At 38.5% G+C, this 24989-nt stretch overlaps 2 protein-coding genes across 3 annotated transcripts in view; one reads left to right on the top strand and one right to left on the bottom strand.

The window, feature by feature from the left end:
• The window catches only part of LOC114658415 (cadherin-4-like), a 2147065-nt gene that overhangs the window by 1397921 nt on the left and 724155 nt on the right, over positions 1-24989 (top strand). The window lies entirely within an intron of this gene.
• lama5 (laminin, alpha 5) overlaps positions 1-24989 on the bottom strand; it is a 266233-nt gene that overhangs the window by 51905 nt on the left and 189339 nt on the right. For both annotated transcript variants that reach the window (XM_028811670.2, XM_028811671.2), the window contains exons 34-46: positions 24533-24744; positions 21919-22123; positions 17402-17546; positions 14656-14796; positions 13576-13737; positions 13339-13452; positions 12136-12219; positions 8932-9162; positions 8693-8806; positions 6954-7081; positions 6384-6464; positions 3094-3308; positions 907-1007 (exon numbers count right to left, since the gene is read on the bottom strand). In XM_028811670.2, coding sequence (XP_028667503.2) covers positions 907-1007; positions 3094-3308; positions 6384-6464; positions 6954-7081; positions 8693-8806; positions 8932-9162; positions 12136-12219; positions 13339-13452; positions 13576-13737; positions 14656-14796; positions 17402-17546; positions 21919-22123; positions 24533-24744 — 1933 coding nt within the window. The remainder of the gene's footprint in view (positions 1-906; positions 1008-3093; positions 3309-6383; positions 6465-6953; positions 7082-8692; positions 8807-8931; positions 9163-12135; positions 12220-13338; positions 13453-13575; positions 13738-14655; positions 14797-17401; positions 17547-21918; positions 22124-24532; positions 24745-24989) is intronic.

Genomic DNA, 24989 nt, shown 5'->3' with positions numbered 1-24989 from the left:
CCTTGCCAATAATTACATTTCATGGCTTTTTAGTGCTTTAACTCTGCTATGTCAAGTCATTCTCAAATCCTAGATTTTTTTTCCATTCTAAAGATATCCAAATATTTTGAAGTGTAAAACGGATGGGTAATTCTCAATCCTTCACTTTTTTCTCTTCTCTTTCCTTCCAAGTATTTAATTAAACCAAATAGTGCCTGATAAATACACACAGGTGTAAAGGGTAACAAGCAAAATGGATAACTGCTGGTTTCTTTTGTCATTTGCATCTTATTGCTAATAAGGAGCAATTAAAAACCAAGAATGCAGCTGTTTAAGACTTAAATAAGCAATAAGGGTTCAAAATCTTAACGAGGGAGATAACTAAAATGAAGCAGAAGTGTTTCTAGAGCAATTAGTGCTTCTTATTAAGCAATTGGGTTGGAACAAAAGCCTGCAGCCACTGCGGCCCTCCAGGAATGACTTTGCACATCCCTGGTATACAGCATATAGTGCCATTCACAGGGCATAACTGGAGCTTTACAGATGAATACTTTACAGAGCACATTAAGTAACTTTCTCTTTTTGCATCTCTCCTCACCCTAATGAAGCTAACTAACAAGTTTTCTTACACGACACTGTTATCCATACAATTTCTGCATTAATATTTCAGCGAATTCCAGAAAATAACTAAATTATTTAATAAAAACTCCAATTGACTAAATTATAAGCGATTATAGTCCTGGATTACTTTTACTTAGTCTGCATTGTCATCTATCCCTCTGAATGATCTTGGTTTCACTTTTTGTTCTCGACTTTTACAATTCTCTTTCACAGCTAATACTGCTTAGCCCTTGGCATCTCCAAGTTAACTGAAATACAAGTTGCTGCTCTAAACATTAGTTTAAAATACACTCAAAGTCAATCTACCTGGCAGCGATCACAGCGTAGACCAGTCACGCCAGGCTTGCAACGGCATATGCCGGTGTGGGGGTCACATGCTGCAGTTCCACAAGGTGAGCAGTTGCACTCTATCAAAAGGAAAAGAACAGAGCAAAAATGGATGAACACAAAATCCAAAATCGGCTAAAGCTTTCTGCAGAAATGCACAGACAGCCTCCATTTGCCACAAAGATGGCTTTAGTGTCGCCGTAAAGAACGTCTTTAAAGGGAGGAAACAAACAAGTTAACAGGAGAGATGTCTGACCAGTATGGTGGATGTGGCTTTACCTTTGCTTTTACTAACTTCTGCAGGACAAGCACAGAGAAATGCTCAGGAGCTTTGTCATGTCAGAGCATCCAATTTTTGTGATGAATGGATTCATTTATATGCCATATGATTTGCACAAATCACACATTATTCCCCATTGTTTCTTCTGGAACAAACTCCACATACACATTACCCTTACAGTCTTAAAATTTCTCTTTCTGTGGTGACATAGGAGATTTTCATTCAGCTGGTTTATGCTTATTTTGTGAGTTGTACATAAAGCACCATGTTTCATCCACAGTGATAATGTGCTGCCACCATTCCCATCAGTCCCATCATCAAGTCACCACAAATCTTCTGGTATTTGATGAGCTACTCCTCTGTGGGACTCCTGGGAACAAAATTTTGCAGAGTCCGTGTGTCCAGTGTGGTGAGAAAAGCTGAGTTAGTTAGCAATGACATTGACAGTCAGTGAATGGTTTTCATATCCAATTCATTGCACCTCCCAGATGTTGTCTCCATTCTGTATTGCTCCTGGACAACCACTTAGGGCATCATCTTCAAGAGATTTCAAGAGAAGTGTGGCTAACCACTTGGTCACCATGCACCTGCTTTAATATCTAAAATGTTTCGGTTGTCGGTTTATGGAGTTACCGGTAAAATCTGATGTTCGTTTTTTGCCTAAATCTTGACATGTTTTGTTTTACTGCTGGAGTATGCATACCCTTTTTTAACATCATATAACAACATATGTGAGTGATCAAAGCTTTACACTATAAACATACCTGCTATACAGTTATATTTGACATGTACAGTAGATGGTCTGCAAACACAGCAGTGACACAAGGTTGTGAGTTTTAGAAGGCATTGATTGCAAGAGAAACCATTGCTAATATCAGATTAGTGGAAGGCACTAAAAAACAGTATAGGAAAGTATTTGATAGAACAGGAGTCCTCAATCACGGTCCTAGAGGGCTGCAGTGGCTTCAGGTTTTCCTTCCAGCCAGTTTCCTAATTAGAGGACAGTCCTTGCTGATAATGAAACTTGATATTTAACTGTTTGGCTTCTTAGTGCTTTTATTTATCCAAGAGAAGTTTTGATTGCACTGTAGAGGTTCCTTCACTGAGAACATTATCCATGGGTTTTGTAGACCAGAATAAATTTAAACTTAACGGTCCTTTCAATTCCCCTCTCATTTATTTCTAAACATTTTTTAACACAGATACTTCAAGGTGTATATGCACAGGTTTTAAAGGAAGCACATTAGCTGGAGAGTTGCTGGTTCATTGGTTTTCTGTATTTCGTTATTCACTAATGTCTGCTTAAGAAAACAGGCAACGATTAAAACTTAAATGCATCTGCTAAAAACTAAAATAGGCAATTAAGGGTTCTGAATTGTAACAGGTAAGATAACTAAAAGTAAGCCTGAAAAAAATATTACTTTAGTAGTAAATAAATGGGTTCTAATTAAGAAACTGGTTGAAGTAAAAACCTACAGCCACTGCAGACATCTAGGACTGTAATTGAGGACCTCTGATCTACAATGCAATTAAAATTTGTCTTTAAAGAATGAAGGCACTAAAAAGGCATAAGTTAAATACCAAGTTTCATTATCAGCAATGACTGAGTTCTAATTAGGAAACTGGCTGGAATGAAAGTCACTGTGGCCCTCCAGGACTGTGATTGAGGACCCTTGTGACAGAAAACAGGCAAAACAACAATTCAAATAAATTTTCTGGTAATAAAGAGAAATCAAAGTTTTCATAGAAGCTGAGGACCTTGCGAGAATGGAATGTGGCATGAAGAATTACAGAAAGGACAGATACATTAAAGAAATTTGGGGAGTCACTTGTTAAATCATTCAATCTCTATAGTCTTGTAATGCTAGAGTAGCAGTTAGACTTACTGGTACAGTTTTTGGTGACTATGGCATCTCCAAAGTATCCGGGCGCACAGATCTCACAGTGCGGTCCAGCCGAGTTATGCATACATCCAGTGCAAACCCCCGTCAGTGAATCACACTCACTAAACAGCATGTTGGAGTCCGTGTTACCATTGCAGTGGCATGGCTGGCAAGAACTACCAATGACCATGGGGTTACCATAGAATCCAGGAGCACACCTGTGAAGTTCAAGAGGCAGCAAATCATACAGACATTCTGGGGAGCTGAGCAGCAGATGAAGGTAAGCAGATCCATGAACTTCCAGAACAATAAGGCAATATTTCTTTTGCCTTGACCAGCAGGATTACAGTGTTTTCAGACTGTGTGTAAAAAATATATATTGAAATTCATTTTGAATCCAGCAGTTCTAATTGAAGATGTAAGTTCCAAAATCTGCTAATTACACCTTTTGGTAAAATTTAGTGAACACGTGATTGTGATGTGCCAAAAATATGTTTGAGCTTCAAAACCTGCTAATTGCAACAGTGTAGCGCTATAGTTTTAGGGATTTAGTTTCAAAATCTGCTTACGGACCCAGATTTTCCTATTTATCTCCAAAATTTATCTTTTGTACTTAGCTGATTTTGGAACTGAGCTCTTCAATTGCATCCAGCGACTCTGGGTGAGGACACACAACCGAGTAGCAGCCCCCAAGCAAATTCTTCCTAGTAACAGTTTTATTATTTGTTAATCCTGAACTGTGATATGTGAATCAGCTACTTATTAAACATCACCCTTTACTTGCGTAATAACAAATTAAAGGCATACATAGAGATTTGATTAAATTTTGGAGACAGTATGTTTTCTGCTAAAAGATTTTTATTTAATTTAACACATTCTTTTAACACAAAAAACACTTAAGGTTTAGTTCACGCTTTAGCTTGTATGTTTAATACATCCACTCTGCATGTTTGTTACACGCTGTAAGAAAGTAGTTTTCCAGTTAGCTATCAGAACTGCTCGGGTTTTCCTGAGTATGAACCTGTGCTCAAAGACAAATTAAATTAAAGTTGGCCTCAAAATTCAAAATGGACTTGATCCAGACACTTTCTGTTATATGCAGGACAGACCTGCACATATCAAAAAGGGTCAGACCTTCTTCTTCTTCTTTCGGCTGCTCCCGTTAGGGGCTGCCACAGCGGATCATCTTCTTCCATATCTTTCTGTCCTCTGCATCTTGCTCTGTCACACCCATCACCTGTATGTCCTCTCTCATCACATCCATAAACCTTCTCTTAGGCCTTCCTCTTTTTCTCTTGCCTGGCTCCTCTATCCTTGGCATTCTTCTCCCAAAATATCCAGCATATCTCCTCTGCACATGTCCAAACCAACACAATCTCGCCTCTCTGACTTTGTCTCCCAACCGTCCAACTTGAGCTGACCCTCTAATGTACTCATTTCTAATCCTGTCCATCCTCATCACACCCAATGCAAATCTTAGCATCTTTAACTCTGCCACCTCCAACTCTGCCTCCTGCTTTCTGGTCAGTGCCACCATCTCTAACCCATATAACATAGCTGGTCTCACTACTGTCCTGTAGACCTTCCCTTTCACTCTTGTTGATATCCGTCTGTCACAAATCACTCCTGACACTCTTCTCCACCCACTGCATCCTGCCTGAACTCTCTTTTTCACCTCTCTTCCACAATCCCCATTACTCTGTACTGTTGATCCCAAGTATTTAAACTTATCCACCTTCGCTAACTCTACTCCTTGCATCCTCACCATTCCACTGACCTCCCTCTCATTTATACACATGTATTCTGTCTTGTTCCTACTGACCTTCATTCCTCTCTTCTCTAGAGCATATCTCTGCCTCTCCAGGGTCTCCTTAACCTGCTCCCTACTATTGCTACAGATCACAATGTCATCAGCAAACATCATAGTCCACAGGGACTCCTGTCTAATCTCGTCTGTCAACCTGTCCATCACCATTGGAAATAAGAAAGGGCTCAGAGCCGATCCCTGATGTAATCCCACCTCCAACTTGAATGCATCCATCACTCCTACCGCAAACCTCGCCACAGTCACACTTCCCTCATAAATATCCTGTACAACTCTTACATACTTCTCTGCCAATCCCAACTTCCTCATACAATACCACAACTCCTCTCGAGGCACCCTGTCATATGCTTTCTCTAGGTCCACAAAGACGCAATGCAACTCCTTCTGGCCTTCTCTATACTTCCCCATCAACACCCTCAGAGCAAACATAGCATCTGTGATGCTCTTTCTTGGCATGAAACCATACTGCAGCTCACTAATCCTTACCTCACTTCTTAACCTAGCTTCCACTACTCTTTCTCATACCTCAAAAAGGGAGAGAAAACCACTGGGTCAAAAGATCAGAAACAATAATCTTTTTTGGAAGGTTTATTAAACAGAAAAGTTCCAAAAGCAATAATTCACAAGGAAAAAATAAAAAGGCAAAAAAGAGGACAAAAAATCAAAAGTATAAAAACTAAAAAAAGCTTACAAAGTATTCAAGCAAGGTAGTCAAACAACAAGAACCAAATGTCTCAGTACTGAGCCAAGGCCAACATATTTTCTAAATAGGGCCCTTTCAATCACACTTGACAACCCTATCAGATTAGTAGCAGGGAAAGAATGACCAAAAATACCAAAACCGTTAACAGAAAACATCAAAGGGAGTGGGAGGAAATTGCAAAGTTTACAAAAAACAAGTCATATAACAAAACAGGCACAATCGCCAGGCCCAATATGGCAGCAAGATTTCCATGTTCTCCTTCTTTTAATCTTTCAATCATATATTTTTCAGAAATACTGCTATACATCTGTAGGCTTTGGCCATCTTTGTCGTATTCCGGGTTTGGATGGCTACTAACTGACCATCCTTTCCTGTTACTATGGCTATAATGGCTTAGTGTTTTTCAAAACGTTAATGCTCACCAACTTCAAATGAAAAAGAAGAATTAGAATTACCATTCCAACTAACAAGAGATGTATGAAAAACAAATGTCAGCATGCAAAAGTGATAGCCAGCTCAATCCAAACAATCAGGCTGAAGTCTGAAACATACTCAATATGTACCAAAATCAGATTATATTAGAATAAAAACAAGGTACAGACATTGGTGGAGTGGTTGGTATTGTAATTCACAGATAAAGTTCATTTAAGAATATGTAATGCGTACCATTCACTCATTAGCTTACTCTATAAAATACATAGTACTGTTTTTCATTAAAAGTAGCACTGAACAAGGATGCATATTTCTGCCTTCTGTTGTGCTTACCTCTCACATTTAGGGCCGGCATAACCTGGCATGCATAGGCATTGCATGCTGGACACTCGCTCAATACAGCGGATTGCAAAACTGTGGAAGAAAGAAAGAAAGAAAGAAAGAAAGAAAGAAAGAAAGAAAGAAAGAAAGAAAGAAAGAAAGAAAGAAAGAAAGAAAGAAAGAAAGAAAGAAAGAAAGAAAGAAAGAAAGAAAAGAGATTGATTATGCATACTAAGACAGGTCATTTTTGGAATTAGCAAACAACATAACATTCTCATACCCGCTTAAACCAATATAGGGTTGGAGGAGGTCACAGCCTATCCCACCAGCACTAGCTCAAGGTGAGGACCAGCCATCATACCAAACACCATATAATAAGAATAAATGCAGCAATGCAGTCAAGAGACTTGATGCTGGACATTTTCATAACCTATACTCAGATTCACTAATGCTGAGTGACTCCAGGGGATTTAACTTTGACCCGCTGTAACATTTAAATTAATGTCATTTTGTGACAACTGACTTATTTGCACCTTAATTAATGATCAGTATTGTAAGTACATCAAAGTAAGGCAAACATACTTGTTAGAGGAAACCTGAAGTGGGCATGGGCACCCCAGACAGGATGGAGTGTGGCCTCCAGTGGAGTTTCCTAGGAAGCCAGATTTACATCTCTCACAATGATCCCCCTCAGTATTGTGTTGGCAGTTCTGAAAGAAAGAAAGAAAGAAAGAAAGAAAGAAAGAAAGAAAGAAAGAAAGAAAGAAAGAAAGAAAGAAAGAAAGAAAGAAAGAAAGAAAGAAAGAAAGAAAGCAGTATTATTAGCTTTCTGACCTCCTTGTTTCTTCATAATCTTTGTTTTTAATGGACACAGTTTCTCTAGTTCATTGCTGAGGTAAGCAGAAAGCCTATTTCAGCATCACTGGACAAAATACTGAAACCAACCCAGGATGAGGTACCAGCCAAAAGACTGAAATCTTAAACTTTTTTTGCATATACTATATCTTCACAGTCATTCCCACATTATTATTATTATTATCCATCCATTATCCAACCCGCTGTATCCTAACTACAGGGTCACAGGGGGTCTACTGGAGCCAATCCCAGCCAACACAGGGCGCAAGACAGAAAACAAACCCAGGGCAGGGTGCCAGCCCACCGCAGATAATTATTATTATTATTATTATTATAACACAAGACATGATAGCAGAAGAATCATTGTACTGATACAATAAAAACAAAGTAGTATTTCTTATTATTTTGAATAGCAGTGTCACCATTTTGTATGCTCTGGCAACTTTTATTAGATGCAGGCTGAAACAAACATTTTTTTATGATTAAATCTGTAATTCTGTAAGTGTTTTTGCAGGACTCAGAAAATAGTCCTACAATATGTAAAAAAAGGCGAAAAAGCAGAACTGACAGAAAGAGCTTGAGGAATGACCCATTGTGAAATGGCTTTGGGTGGCACTGTGAAGTCTTTGTACAATTTGAAATACAGCATGTTGGTGATTAGGAATTTTTGAACATGAGTTGATGTTTCTGAAGATCAGGGAGGAAATGTATGGGAGGTTGATTTCTGAGCATACAGAAATCTGTTTGTAGGAAGGCTTGCATAAAACAGCACCTAACGTAGATCTACAGAGGGTGAAATAAGGAAGAAGGGAAGACAGATAAATTCTACATGCTCTGAGGGCTGACTTTAATTGAAGTTAGAAAAAGAAGGAAAATAAAAGAAATAAAGGGGGTAGATTTCAGGGGTTGGAGTATCTGGAACTGCGAATCATCAAACCAATCTCCAAACATTATATTATCCAGGCCTACCCACTTATGAAAGGACGAGCAACAATATGAAAAGATTCATTATAAAACACTAGCATGTAGGAATACTATCTAGGACATGACCTTAGATGTTTCTCCACTCGCCTCCAGGTTTTAAAGTATAATAAATAAAAGAGTCATAGGAAGAATGGAACAATTTAAATTTTATGGTGCTGAATAGAAGATAACGAGAAATCTGGATGTGTTAGATCTGTAGGATGCAACAGGGAAAAAGTTAAAGATCTAGAAGAGACATCGGAGTACGTGGAGTGTCTTACATGACATTTCTTGCTCACAACCAAATAAAATGAGGCAGAAGTAATCTGACTTCAGGCTAATAATCAAGATGGGGTGAGACAAGTTTGGGGAACTTATAAAGTTTATTCAGAGCTATACTTGTGCCCTACTAAATTTACAGCCATGCACTAAAGGTAACTTAGGACACTAATTCTTTATTTTTGCAAATGATGATGAAAATAATGCTTTAAAATCTCACTTACAATACATATGCCTGACCCATGCAGGCATTGATCTGAGTGACTATTGCAGTGACATGGAACACATTTTCCAAGAAAAAGCCCCTTGGTGTCCCGGTAATATCCTGGCGCACATTCCTGTAAGAAGTCATAAAACATTACAAGCCATTTCCAACATCCACTTTGCCATACGTCACCTCCTTGACTGTGTTTGAAGTTTTCCCTCCTTTATCTAATTGATAAATGCATTTATTTCCACATACCTGGCAGGAATCCCCACGATAATTAGCAGGGCACATACAAATCTCCACATTACTGGCAGCTTTTCCTCCAAATGTCTCCGTAGCCCCCTCCAACACCACTTCCACCAGTGACACAGCCAGCGAAGATTGGGAATGAAGTGCACGAATCTGGAGCATCTCCAGACTAACAAGGACCATCATCAGTTCCTCCCTTGACACAGGATTTCTGGTCTGAGCATGCCGGAAATTACCCTGTTAAAAAGGCAGACGTGCAAAGTGGTCAGATATTATTTATATTCAGGTGGGTGTTACTCACAGAACATTAACTAAGATTTTTTTTTATTCTCAAAAACAGCTAAAACATAGTAGGTGCAATACTATCACTTCTCAGAATGAACTCAGTGTGAAGCCAAATGTCAGTGCAGTAACTTCTTAAGTACCTTGTTCAATGGTGTACATGACACTCTTTAAAAAAGATCCTCATTATGACATGAAATCAAAGTCATTTATATAAATCTGGCAAGATGTTTACTCTGCTTTGTCTCCAGGGACAGTTTACATACCCTTATTGAAATTTCACTTTTTCCTGATGTAAAGGATGAAACCAAAACAGCAAACCCTTTTCATCTTAAATCAAATATATCCCGTAACTAATATTAATTAAGTGAAAAACAAATTAATCACTTTAGGATTAGAATAATACTTCAGTTTCAATAAGGGTGTGTAGCCTTTTTTGAGAACATTAGAACAATCTAGACAAGAACCGGCCATTCAGCCCAACAAAGCTCACCAGTCCTACCCACTTAATTCTTCTAAAAAAAACATCAAGTCGAGTTTTGAAAGTCTTTAAACTCCTACTCTCTACCATGCTATTTGATTGCTTATTCCATGTGTCTGTGGTTCTCTGTGTAAAGTTCTTGATGAACTCATTTTAAAATAACAGTCTTGATCTTGATCACTAGACTAATTCCCTTCATAATTTTAAACACTTCAGTCAGGTCTCCTATTAATTATTTTTTGCTTAAACTGTATAGGCTCAGCTCTTTTAATCTTTCCTCATAATTCATCCCTTGTAGCCCTGGAATCAGCCTAGTCGCTCTTCTCTGGACCTTTCCTAGCACTGCTATGTCCTTTTTGTAGCCTTGAGACCAAACTGCACACAGTACTCCAGATGAGGCCTCACCAGTGCATTATAAAGCTTGAGCACAACCTCCTTGGACTTGTACTCTGCACATCGTGCTATATAACCTAACATTCTGTTTGCCTTCTTAATGGCTTCTGAACACTGTCTGGAGAAAACCAGAAAGGTTTGTATATGGTGTTTATTGATTTGGAGAAGACTTATGATAGAGTGCCACATGAAGATGTCTGGTGCACATCAGAGAAACAAGTACCACAGTAGTATGTGAGGATTCCCCAGGATATGTATGAGGGAATGAGGACTCGGGTTAAAAGCAGTGTTAGGGTAACAGACAAGAACCCAGTTAGATTAGGTCTGCCCCAGGGATCTTCTTTAAGTCTTTCCTCTTTGATCTGGTTATGGATGTATTGAGTCATGGGATAGAAGACCAATCCCCCAATTCATGCTTTTTGCTGATGAAATTGTGTTGTGTAGCACTAGAAAAGAGGAAACTGAAAGGAAGTTGGAAGAATGGAGAAGAGCTTTGGAAGATAGGGGATTGAAAACATACAGGAAGAAGACAAAATATATGAGGTTTAATGATGATCAGGATTCAGAATTTAGCCTACATGGGGAGTTATTGTAAAGAGTAAATATGTTGAAATATATATAGGAATAGAGAGGATGAGAGAGGTTTGTGGGTGCACACTCCAAGGTTGATTGTGGTGCTGATCGCACATTCATGTGCAAATGAGAGCAGGTCAGTCAGGTGCTTTATTCATACCTCAGAGTAGGTGGAGGATAGCACCTGCACACAATAAGGGCTATATAGGGAGCTTTCATGACAGAGAGGGGGAGCTCAGATCAAAAAGGAGATAAAAAAATGACAGAAAGTAATGAGAAAGAGAGAACGGAGGTTACGGGAGAAGAAAAAGGCAGGTCTAGGAGAGCCACTGTTATGAGGAATGGAGGCAGGTGGTGGGGAGTGCTCAAGTGTGTGGGTGGAGAAGGGGTGCTCCTTTGAAAAATGCACAGGAGAAGGAGCGGCCCTGTTGTACGGTGTCTCCATTTTGACACAGACAGACTGGCTGAGGTAGAGGTGAGTAGAGTTTATCGAAGAACGTTAACATGGGATTACTTGGATGACTGCACCTGTCGGCAGAAACAGGCATTAGGGCTTCTTTCTGTTTTTAAAAGAAGAAACCTGTCTGATATTTTTTGCTTCATTTTTGGTGGATTATTTAATATTTAATATTTCATCTTCCATGTTCTTTGATTCTATGGTCTATTTATTTATTGATGATCTTTTTTGCACTGCACTTCGGACACTGTTTGGTTTTAACAGATGCACTCTAACACTTTGCACCAACCTCTAGATGACTGCATGTGTCCTCATTTGCCCTGCTCATCCTTGGGTACATTATCAACTTTTCAAAGTTTAACAGACTCCAGCAAGTAACCAGGGAACGTGGAGCTGACCCAGAAGTTACATGTACCAGAAATGAGAATAATGAGATGGATGTGTGGAGTTACAAAAAAGGACAGAATAAGAAATTAAACAATCAGAGGTATCTGCGGTGGGTTGGCACCCTGCCCGGGACTGGTTCCTGCCTTGTGTCCTGTGTTGGCTGGGATTGGCTCCAGCAGACCCCCGTGACCCTGTGTTCAGATTCAGCAGGTTGGAAAATGGATGGATGGACAATCAGAGGTATAATAAAATTTGGTGAGACATCTAAGAAAACATAGGGAAGTAAGCTGAAGTGGTATGGACATGTGATGAGGACAGACAATGAATATGTGGGCAAAAGAGTGAATGAAATGGAAGTACAGGGGAAGAGAAAGAGAAGGAGGCCAAAGCAGAGGTGAACGGATGAAGTAAAAGAAAATCTGAAGGAAAAGGGCTTGACTGGCGAGGAGATGCAGGACCAAGCTGCATGGAGAATGTTGGATCAAGAACATCAACCCCATATAGAATTTAGAAAAGATGAAGAGGAAGAAGAAGAGGAAGAAGACTGACTTGATTAGTCTTTTTCACACAAGTTCTCCTGTCATATTACTGGTATCTAATTTGTGGCCTCTCCTCAAACATAAAAAACTTTGCTTACCTCCACCAGTAAGACACGACCCTCATGAGGATCCCCGGAGGCAGCATAGTTTTTATCCAGATACACCAGCGTCATCTGGTTGCCCTGCAGAGTGATGAAAACAAATATACAATTTATACATTTCAACTGCATTTCTATATATTAGTACCAATGTAAAGGATTTGGTATGATTTACATCACAGATTTTCTAAAACGTGTAAAAGCCAGATGTATATTTCTGGTACTCATTGCTCATTTTTTTGCACCTTTTTTCCAGTTTTGTAGGAATAATAGTTATGGCATGTAGTCAACATAAAGTCGCCTCTTTTAATTAAGATATGCCCATTCTAACATTTGTAATTAAAGTTATGCTCCTGTGCTAGGCTGCCTTACAAAGTACAAAATAAAATATTTAAGGAAAAAGAGATGTTAGACAATGGATCGGAATCCATGCCATGATGGAGTCAATTTGCATGTTCAAAGGTGACTAAGCAACTGGAGAGATATAAAAATTAAATGAAGACCTCAAGATACTGAAGCCTGCTTCTTCAGATCCCTGTCTCTAATTTTTATATATCAGTATGAAGAAAGGCTGGCACTAGTAGCACTACTACCTCATAACTCCAGTTCTTGATCTAGACACTGCCCAGCATCTCTTGACCCTTAAAGGTTTTCTTGAGGTCCTGAGGTTTCATTTCATATTCCATATACATGCATGCTAGGCTAATTAAGGACTCTAAAATGAGTAACTTGGTGTGTGTGTGGACATAAGTTTATCCTGCAATTCCTATGCATACAATCTGAGGCTGGATGCTGCAACAAAGCCAGTGGTTGGACTGGCGCTGTAATGGAAAAAGCAGGTTTGGACAGTAGCTGGGTGAATTAAAACTAGAGCAGCTGCTCTTTCAGTCTAATTGATCACATCTTTCAAAGGCACATGGAGCATATTTGGAACACTTTTTTGTGAATCGGGTTCCAGATACAACCCACCTTTAAATGAATGCTTGTATTAGCCTGGGGACTAGCACATTTTTAAGGAATTTCAATTGTACATTTTGTGTAACTGACGTGTGGAATCCAACAGTATGCTGTTTGAGCTCTGTTTATTATATATAATGAGGTAAATTTGAGAAATGCTCTAGTATGGTAGACTAGAAACATAACACAGACTTCAATTTAGTATGGTTTTGAATTTAAATTTATTATGCAAAAAAGACCCAATACCTTAAGAATGACATCAGGACGAGATGCTTCTGGTAGTGGGGCTGCAGAGTCACCCCTAGCAGACATAGATTGGGAAAGCAGTCGATAGCTTAAAAATCCTCCATAAGATGAAACCTGGCACAGAGTAGATATGGAAAGTTAGTGCTCAGAGTGAATTGCAGTTGCCAAAAGTGAAATGTGGCTTTCTTGGGAGGAAAAAAACAAATTCTAAATTCTGAACATGCTCATGTTCCTTACCTTGTCACCGAGGTAGCTTTGTGGGGCACTCCAGTGCAGCTCTTGACTGACGTCAGGCACATCTCGAAGATCTGCCTCAACTAGGTTCTGATCGAAATTTACAGAAACTGGTATCTCCTGCCTTTCGCCATTCAAGAGAACCCAGCTATTCATGTCCATTAGCTAAACAGAAAAATCAAAACATATTGCTCAAGTAATACAGCTCTAAGACACAAGTGAAGGTGCCGGAAAATGAAATTAACTAAAAAGTGGCAAACAAGTATAAATGGGGCTGCGAGGTTTAAGAAGCCCTAAATCAGCGGTTCTCAAACTGTGGGGCGTGCCCCCCTAGGGAAGTAACGAAAAAGGGGGTGCGAATGTTGCCATATGTGGCGTAATTTCGCTATTTGTAGGGAAATTTTAAACTTGTAGCAGTGTATCGGCAGCAAAAAATATAGGAACAAATTTTATTAGGGTTTCAAAAAAACGTTAGGGGGGCACGATTAAAACTGTTATGAAAACTCGGGTCATAAATACTTAAAGGTTGAGAAATGCTGCCCTAAATCATGAATGTTCATAAAATAAATGCAACACGTAAGAGGGAAAGAAAAATATATTTCCAGAAAAATTTTTAGATGTCATATTTTACACATTGCATGCACAAGACCTAATGCTGTCAAATCTTGTCTTGATAATATTTTGTAAGCATTGAGTTAAATGCTATACTATAGTAGGCCTGTTCTTTGCAAGACTTTTTTTTACAATATTATAATGTTCTAACAAAAATATTAGAAATATATTTATAGTCATTATTTAATACATAGAATTAATATCTGAATTTCAGCTAAACTTACAAAGTGTTTTCAAATTAATAAGTACAAGTACCACAATAGTACACATGAAGCCCAGCTCTTTAACTCTTATTTCCAGTATTAAGTTAGTGGAACCTACCTTATGGTGTTAAGTTTATTTCTACAAAAAAAATGTAATTATTTTCTAATAATCTTATAAAACTAAATAAATAATGTCCCACTACAAGGTAAATCTGATTGTGGAAGGATGTCGATGGACTTGTTTTCCACCATTTTTTTATTTATTTACCTGTGTTCGGAACTTGTCTGAGCTGCGGCACCGATCAGTGGCCCCAAAACAGAAGCAGCTGGTGCAGCCCTTTGGGTTTGTGGCGTCTAAGTGGAAAGTTCCAGCTTTGCACTGATCACACCTCAGGCCTTCAACGTTTTCCTTAAAAAGGGAGAAAAAGACAACATTCATCAGTTAGCCATTTACTAAATGGTTATCTGTGCCAATTGACTATTTTTTCTAGTATGAAACATGTCAAATATTTTGAAAACTGTATAATAAGGCACAATGTTTAAGCTTAAATAATATACTTAATGTTTCCATATTTAATTTTAATTAAATAACACATTTAATATTCACTGCTGGGAAGAGAATTCTTGTGATAATCGTCTTGATCCACAGATATACTCTATTTAATTAGTAAAGACCTGAGGCTATTCATATTATACATGTGTTATAGCAAATGGAGGATGCTTTTGGAAAAAGTCATATTCTATTATTATTGATAATTAATTTATTAGAATATGAAGAGTCTGTTTTAATTTTTATATAATACAATAAAATTACAAAAGCCCAGTGTCTAATAGTAAAACTGATTGATATGATAACAAGGGACACTTATTTCTTTACTATGAAAATTACATCAAGCACACAGCAGAAAAGGCCAACATCATGATTATACAAAAGGATCTGTTACTGATACTAATCCATTCATTCATTTCTGGACCCACTTAATCCATTTCAGGGTTATGGGGATGTAGTCTATTTTAAAAGTATTGGGTGCAAAGCATGAACCAATCTGGGATTTGATGCCCTGGACCATCAGCCAGAGTCACCTTCTTGTACCCTGGGCATCTATAGTCATGACTGAGGACGAACCAGGGCAAGATGGTCAACAGGCGATACTAACTTGTTTAAAACAATAACTGAATTTATTGAAAACATAGAGTAATAAAGAGTAAATCAAGGTGAAAAATCTGTGTTGGATGCCAATAACATTTTCACATAAATATGTTAAAACCTACAGTGGTGAGATTAAATCAATGTTGTGCCTTCTTACTCTGTCTCCATCCATGTCAGGACACCTGGAGTCCTCCTGACACAGCTCGACGCAGCCAGTCATATCCTGCTGATCCACCACTTCAGACAGTCACCACATGTACTCTCAGTACATGGAGATGTCACCTCCACTGGTCACCGCAGCTCCCAGGGTTCAATGCCCTTACCTGGATGCCACTGCATCAAAATTCCCTCCGTCCACCAGTTTCCGTGGTCTCTCTTTCTCTCAACTGCTACAATTTAAAGCTATTCCAATGACAAGAACATATCCACCTTGTGGAACTATCATCCAGCCCTCCGTCCTGCTCTCCACAGACTAATAAACCAGAGGGATGTTGCCCAACTTGTCTTCCTCTGTTTTACCTCTTTAAACCAGTGACTGCTTTCTTTTCCATTCCAAAAAAACTCACTAACCAAATGCAACCAACTTCCCTCTAACACTAACCCACTATCCTTACGTCAGTCATCCTGCAGCCGGTGCATCTTGATTGCAGCGCTGCTGCTGACCAGTGATCCTCTCATTAAACCGGCACATGCTTTCGTGGGTGTGTTGTGCATGGACCTTAAATGGATTGCATTAACATTAATACATTAAAGAAACACCTTCAACCTTCATTTACCAACACAGGGCCATCGCTCATACTGGCTAACTTTGAAACACCAATTACTTGCAATCGTATTACTTTGTCCTCCATGTATGTGATTTGGATCTTTCCTGGCGGACAGATTTTTGCCAAATGGATTACTTGCCCATTCTTCAGTTGAGCAGCTTCTCAGATATATGAATAGGGGGCTTGGTTATGCTTTTTTCAGTGTAAACGAAGACATTAAACGTAATGTGGTTTAATATTTTCGAAGTGTGAATTTTAGCTAAATGATTTCAGCAATGCAACATTGTCATTGCATAGGGAGTCTATCAACCAGTCAGTTAATCGATATTTATCACACATAGCATAGTTTACAGTATGCACCATCACGTGATACTTAACCGAGGAAATGTCTGAGATTTTTAAGTCATTCTATTACAATCAATACTGAATTGATGAACTTACTTAAAAATTAATCATTAAAATGAAAGTCAAATGTTTATAGTAGGCCACCTCTATACTGTATATATACTGTACATAACTGCACTGCATAGCACCTCTAGATCAAAGTTTTTCAACTTTTTTGGTGTTTCTACCCATTTTTCTTCATGTAAGTTTCTTTATGACCCACCAAGAGCAAAATGATTATCAGAGCGGGTTTCCCCTTTTGTGACTTGAGCGTGATTGTCAGCGAAATCCCCCTTGGTTAGTTGAATGCGGCAACCCACTGTAAGACCCTCTCACAACACACTACCATTATACACGATAATGACTTGCAACCCACTGGTGGCAGTCCTGCAGTCCAAAAGTCGGTTGTGACCCAATAGTTGAGAAACACTGCGCTACATGACTCATCAACCTTGGATTAACTGAATTTAACTAAAGAGTTTATTTTTTTTTTTTATTTTCATTAATGAATTGCAACCCAATTTACAATTAACAATAAACATTTCATATTTTTCCAAAATAAAATTTTAAAAAACCAAAGACTTAATCTATAAACCCAATGTACAAATACTAAAATAGTTTCCCAAAAGTGAGACTGTTCCATGGCCGCCCTATAAGTGACTGACCTCTTCCTACGGAGGGGCTCCGTAATGACCTGAGTGCTCATCACCTACCTTGCAGTGACACTGGCCAGTGACAGGGTCACAGGAATCTGCTTCAGTGCCTGCCTCATTGCACTGACATCTCCTACAGTTTGGATAACTATAGAAGCCAGAATAGCAACGGTCACACTGTCTCCCGATGATATTGATCTTGCACCTAAATCAGATAAAAGAAAAGACGGTTAGGCCATTGAAAGAAGCTTGAGTTAAAACATAGATGGATGAGAAAAGCCATAATTAAGGTGCTAGACAGAGAAGTTTTCAGCCTCAAGGACAATAAAGATCTTGAATTAAGTGATTTAAGGAATACTCCACCATGCTATTTACACCATGTGGTTTGGAGTGATAGCCAACAAAAACCTTTTTTTTCATGGAGAATGAAGATAGCAAAGTTTCTGATAGTATGGGCATCTGTCATGGTCAATGCTGGACAACAGCAAACATGAAAAAGAGCCTTGAAAAAAATGTCATGTTACTTGTGTCACATAATCCACTTGTCAAGTCATTCAGTTGTATGCTCCCAACATGCAAAATGCATGCATTTTTGGCTAATCTATTTTCAGATAAATACTTCTGCAAAATCAGAGCAGTGCTTGAACAGAAAACACATTCAAACTGGATCGCACTTTCAAACTGAAGATCTGCCTCTCTCCCTATTCATTGGTCAAGAAACAGCCCTGCATTTCAAAAGCTTGATCCTATTTGAATGCGTTTCCTGTTTGTGCACTATTCTGATTTTGTAGAAGTCAGCCATTTTCTAACCCACTCTGTCCTGAACAGGGTTGTATTGGAGTGCTGGAGCCAATCCCAGCTAGCATAGGACATAAAGCAGGAACAAACCCTGGACAGGGTGCCTATCCATCACAGGGTGAACACACTCATACTACAACCACACAATTGTGGCAATTTAGTACCACCAATCATTTTAACCTGCACGTCTTTGGACTATGGGAGGAAACCGGAGCATCTGGAGGAAACCCACACAGACACAGGGAGAACATGCAAACTCTAAGCAGAGAGGACTTGAGATGCAAACTCTGGTCCCCCTACTGCAAGGCAGCAGCACTTCCATTGCACCACCATGCTGTCCTTTCCTGGAATAATTTATTTTAGAATAGTTTAGTAAAAAAAAAAACACATGTTTTGCAAGTTATGAGCATACAACTTGATGTACAGGAGTAACATGAGATTTTTTTATGATGGTTTTTGAGATTGTTTGCTGTGATCTAGTGCCAGTTTCAATAGAGGCCCATTCTGTCAGAGACTTTGTTATCTCTGTTCTCCATTAAAACATAAGACTACATTTTTTTCTCGGCCATCAATACAAACCACAAGTGGTAAATAACATATTAAAAAAAGTATACATTTTTGATGGATTCTTACACTAAGCTAACACTTAGTGAAAAAATGATATTTACCACTGTACTGAAGTGATACATTACAAACCTTATATATGGCAAAAACACATAAATAATTCAAAATTGGCCTTTTGGTTTGGGCTGCTGCCTTTTAAATAAGAAATGTCTAATTTTCATTAACTTAATTTTTTTGGAGGAAAAAAAATATAATGCTTCCAAACTTTTCTGTGTAATATGACAAAAATTCAATACATTCTTTTGTGAATTTTTAGCGTTACATATTCATAAGTACACATAAAAAAACTAAGAACAGTGAATTCTGTGTTACCATATTCAATGTTTTAGTTAAATGTGGCTGAACTAATACTTATATTACATTAAGAATTGTGGATAAATAAGACTCATATTTAATATTCCAATTACTAAGATACTTAAAATCTACAATTTATAGAGAAATCTTCTACTGTCCCATTGTGTACACAGATGTTAAGAGATAAACTTACGTCATAAATATGCATTTGAATGGGAATAATGATTTTTTAAAATGTTAATCAAATCTCAAAACAACATAGCTGATTAATGTGAGGGTCCTAAACAACTAGGGTAAAATAAGCTAGCACAATCCCCTTAAATGAGTAGAATTAAGGTATAGGCTATCGAAAATAAGTGAGATGATGGAGGGTGAGAGCTAATCAGCGATTCAACATTCTGTCATTCAACAAAGACACAGGGGCATGTCCTGTTCCCTTCTGCTCAGTGCTCATGGTGGTGCCGACAAGCAGAAAAAAAACGATATGATAGTTTAGGCGCAACATAGACAACTCTATGGATGATACACAGTACAGAAATCAGTTTTTGAAATGACCTGAAGAATTTCCAAAATTCCCTTCACTGAGATAAGGGTGAAGGAATTTTAACACCAAATTCCTCTCTGTCAGGTGAGAGCAATGACTTGTAAAGGACCATCTCTTGTTATCATGTCTGTCATCACCTTGCTACTTCCTGTTGATCAAAGACACAACCTTTTGTGTGGAAGAAATATGTGATAGGCATCAAACATGGGACATTATAAAACAAGGAACTGAAGCCTAAGAAGACTTGTGTTCGGGCAGAGTGAAAAACGGTGTGCTCTATAAGCTAGCAGGTCACTGTAGTAAATCAGAAATGACCAGATGACACTGGATGCCAAACTTAAAAAAAAAAAAAGTAACTGTGTTCTGGTCTCATTATATACTAAAGGTATTTATACAACACGGTTTAAGGGTCTTAGAATCACTTGTAACATAAAAATCTAGTCTAATTCAGTAACTTCTACTCTACTTTCTAAAAATAAAACATCACTATCATCATATTGCTTTTCCTTTGATCACTGCCATTATGTAATTAAAATGCCTGAGATCTTGCATTGGCTCACTTCTGCTTTTCTCCTTGGCCAGTCCCACTGTTTCTTGCTGCTGAATGGCACCATTTACTTGGCAATCACCTGAAGCTACATAAGCTTAACCACTGATACAAGTTCCTGACTCCCCCTTCTCTATATTCAAGTGATTATGTCCTTCATGTCCAGATCCTTGTTTAGTTCAAGCTCTATTGTCTTACACTTTTCATTTTGATCCTGTTTTGTCATTATTCCTGCTCTAACCAGTTTTTGACTCTTTACTATCTGACACCAATAGTAATTCTTGATTAACTGTTGTTATCTTTAATTAGAGTTTAACGTGTTCCTACTTTTTCCTACTATTTGTCTCCAGCTCAAATATGTTGCATCCTCACACTAAAATGGTTTTGAGCATCCTCCTATCACACTACAGAACCTTTCAAGCAATTTGCGGTTGTAACTTTCATTTACATAACTTTAGTAAGTTGTGGCAGCGCACACCTGAAACCATCCAGAAGCATGAGATGACATCCTCACGGACTCAGTCATAGCACTGTACAACTTAACAAGACAAAATTGTTTGAGTTTGGGCTGTATGCAAAAACTAACAACCATTTCTCACTCATCCAGATGTAATAATGCATAAAATGTGCCTGCAAGGAAAGAAGCAAGCCATTGTTTTCAACTGAGTCAAAAAAAGAAAGACGTGTCCATCTGATGTCTTGGGTTTTTGTACCAAAAACAGAATGCAAAAAGAATAAAGACAGGCGAAGATTGAGGCTGGATGAATGAAATATACCTGGAAAGGATTTGTACTGCCACTGGCATTTTCAGGAAGCCCTTTAATTGTTAGCCAACATAAGACGAGTTTGAGATAATTGTGGTGCAATTGCAAACTTAAAACTGTGCCGAAATGTCATGAGTTGTGTAATTTGTCATTGAGATGTTCAATGCAGCCACGACACTTATTAAAAATGTGACATGCTTCCCGACTCAAAGATCAAATGTGATGCCTCACCTAGTTAGTCCTTCAACTTTGTTCTGTACCATTAACTCCCTTTCTGGGCTAAGATGGCATTGTCATGGAATTCAGCATTTGGCCCACCATGTGTCCAAACTGCTCCTAGAGTTGTTTAATTAATCATGCCATTCTTGTATTTGTTATCTCTTTACTTTTACTGTAATGTTCAGGAAAAAATTATGAGGCAGAAAATTTACATGGAACTTTAAAGGTGACTAACTCTTAAATTCCAGATGAGGAATAATGCTCCTCAGTAACAGTGCCAACCAGAGAGTGGAGCTGGAAGAAGGTGAAGTTGTGTAAACTGCTTGTACAGAACGTGTTTTTGGTGGGTATGACTCGGCTGACATAAAAACTTCATTCTGGAGAACCCGATACTGCCCAAAGTGATGCGAGAGAGTGATGATAATGGATGGAGGCGTTTTGATAGGACTGTCTCTGCTGAATGCTCCATAGACGTCAAGTAAGAGTGGTGAGTTATATACTACTCAAAGTTCTTACTGAACAGGGTTAAATATGATTATTTGTTTCATTTATCTCTTAATTTTTAATTATATACTGCAAGTAAAAGAAATCTAGAAATGATGACAGTCATCAGTGATAGAATGGCCAAATATTTATTTATTCCATATAATGATCAGGATATCAGATGTTTATTTATTTGTCAGGCTGGAAAAAATAATACTCCTAGAAATGAGTAAATGACAACCATAATTATAAAAACTGACAATTACTGATCAATCCAAAATAACACCCACATCCCAGGTCTTACCTGCACTGTCCACTTTCTATGTCACAACTGTTGTCTGTGAAGGCCGTAATTCCAGAACTTGAGCAGTTACACTCCTCACACCCCACCAGGGGGTGACAGCCAAAGGTCTGAGGCTCACAAATGGTGCAATCAGGCTTAAGAGTACGCGGTGGGCAAATGCATTGGCCTGTCACCTCATCACACAGTCGAGTTCCACATTGACATGCTATACAAAAATAAATTGGCGAAACAAAGCGTTAAAATTGTGTGAGTATGGAATGAACAATTCCATTCTTTTGAATTTGAAGTATTAACCTTATAGAATTAGACATATTATACAGTAGTTTCAGTGAGCTCCATGCTACTTCACTTTCCCAAATTATTAGTCATTACCCTACTGCCATTTAGTCCTTGAGCCATATCTTTTACAAAACTGAAGCTGTCTGAAAAAACAGACCGGCCATAGGGAAGGCATGCTATATAATCAAACATATGCAACTTTTTGATTTTCTGAATTTTTGTGATATACTCTTTGTAGACAGAAATAACATGTGTAACACAACTCGCCTAATCCAATGAGGACTGTGGGATAATCTATCCTAGCAACATCTGCTGCTAACTTTAAATCAGCTCTAGACGTGATCAGATGACACTAGTTCATCACAGGGCCCACTCACACACACAAAGGCTAATTCAGAGTCATCAGTGAACTCAACCTATACATCTCTGTGGATTTGTGAGGAAAACTGAATGACCTGATGGAAAACCCACCCACACGTGGTGAAAATGTGCCAACTCTGCAGGTAGGGTGCTTGATCTTTGAGGCCACCATGTCAGCCTATCTAGTCATAAATCTCTTTCATGATGGAAAACACAAGAGTGGGGATGTGAAGAAAAGTTTCAAAAATGGCATCCACATTACTGGATCTGAACTATCTCCCTAGATAAATGTGAACATTTTGGAAAAGAATATATACAGTAGGTTTAGAGTTTTTGACACATATGCAAAGTACAGTGAAATTCTTAAAGCAAAAATGTTGTCTTCTCATTCCACTTTGTAATTTCCTTTATTATTTTTTGCTTAGTGCTTCTCTGTGGCACACAATGATTTTTGGAACCAAATGCTTATTATTACTTGATTGTGACAAAGTACTGTATGTCTGACACTTATATAATCTTGTGTTAGTCAAATGGACTCCATAGTGTCATAAATGACATTTATAATCTGAGGGATCTATCTTGCTGGGTAACAGTCCATTGCAATGTTGCTTTCCATATGGAGTTTGCAAATTCTAATCATTCTCCCCCACTCCCTAAGATATGCAGGTGAATGTGCGTGGTCATTCTGTGTGTGTATGTGCATGTGGGTGGGCCACAGGATGAACTAATCTCTGTCCTTAGCTGTTTCCTGTCATGCACTTAATGCGGTTGGAATAGGCTCTACCCCCCACCAACATGACTATTAGTTGGTCAGACCATGAGTATAAATATCATGCTTAATTTTACTGATTGCTACAGACAGCAGCCCCAAGGCAATCAGATATCACCCAGAAAATCAGTGTCCCTAAATTGAAATGCCTGTATCTTTCAAAAACTCAAAGTGTCTGGCTGCCAAACAGACTTTGTCTCCAAAACCAGTGACATAAGACATACACGGCTGGACATTTCATGGGAATTACGAAGTCAATTTTCAATGTTTAGAAAGGAAGTCCTGGAAAGCAAGGCTCTAACAAAGGCAGACACAAACACTTATATTCTTAGGAGCCAGGAATCAGTTACAGGAAATCTTTACAGAATAGTCAATGTACAAAGCTGTTCTGCAAAGCTGTTCAAGCTGTTCAAATAGTTCATGACTTTATGCCAGACAGAGGTAATTCAGAGAAGGTACTTGCTAGGCAAACTGAGAATTGTACAATGGCCCAGCATGACTGACCGTGCCCTGTGATGGGCTGGCGGCCAGTCCAGGATTGATTCCATCCTGAAAACTGTTGCTGCTGCTACAGACTTAAGCCTCACTCTAGTGTACACTGAATTAATGGGATCAAAAGATGGAGCGGTGGATAGATTTAACATCCTGGTAGGTTTTGCAATTTAAAAAAAAATATTGCAAAAATAAAACTTATTTTATTCATTCAGGAGGAACAAGCTTTGAAGCACCTGATAGGCCCTACACTAGCAGACTTATCCAATTATTTAATCTTGCTGGAAGAAAATAATAATATAGTCTGATTCAAAGATTACTGTTTCTTTGGTGGAATTTGCTTCTTTCTTTTTCATTGTGAAATTCATTTCAATGAGGCCCAATAACTATGCCAAAAATACAAAACAAATGGCAGTTATTTTATTTCCTTCAAAATCATTGATGCGCTACACTATTGCAACTGATGGCACACAAAATGGAGCCTCTAATAGATCTTGTTCTAGGACACCACCATCAAAACCAGCATTAGCGAAGCTTTTTACAATTATACAGACAAGGATGGAGATTACAAGTGCAGATCTACCAAACACACACTCAGAAACTTAACTTTGAATATGAAGGAGCAATACGAATGTTCCCAGGGAAAGGGCTTTGATGGTTCTTAAAAGTATTCACAATGTGTGAAATTTCACCCTCCCAATAAAAATGACTTACGTCGACAGTTAGGGAAGCCCCAGTATCCTGTAGCACAGCGCGAGCAGTCTCTCCCGATGACATGGGGACGGCAGCTGCACTGTCCTCCAAAGGGTTCGCAGGTAGGGCTCACCGCACCAGCTTCATGGCAAGCACATGGCCGGGCTCCATTATTGTAGAACGCTGACAATGAAATGGCTGAGTTTTTGCAGAATGGTGTTACAGTAGCAGGGCTAGGAAAGAAGAAAAAACAAAAAACGATGTCAGAGACTGAATGTATTTTAGAGCTCCTCTGTACCTCAGCAGTATGAATTGGGGGGCTCATACTTCAGCAGATGCATGTTTGGGGATGAAGTATGACAGATAATGACATCAGACATTTTTGTATGCAGCACCACTCTTTAAATGCACATTTATTTTTAAACTATATTCATATATGTTAGAAGATACATCAAGTGATCACCTTGTGGCACTTCAC

This window comes from Erpetoichthys calabaricus, chromosome 10 (genome assembly GCF_900747795.2).
Source record: "Erpetoichthys calabaricus chromosome 10, fErpCal1.3, whole genome shotgun sequence".
NCBI classification, from domain to species: Eukaryota; Metazoa; Chordata; class Cladistia; order Polypteriformes; family Polypteridae; genus Erpetoichthys; species Erpetoichthys calabaricus.
Note: the sequence above shows the minus strand (reverse complement) of the source record. Positions and strands in the feature narration are given on the sequence as shown.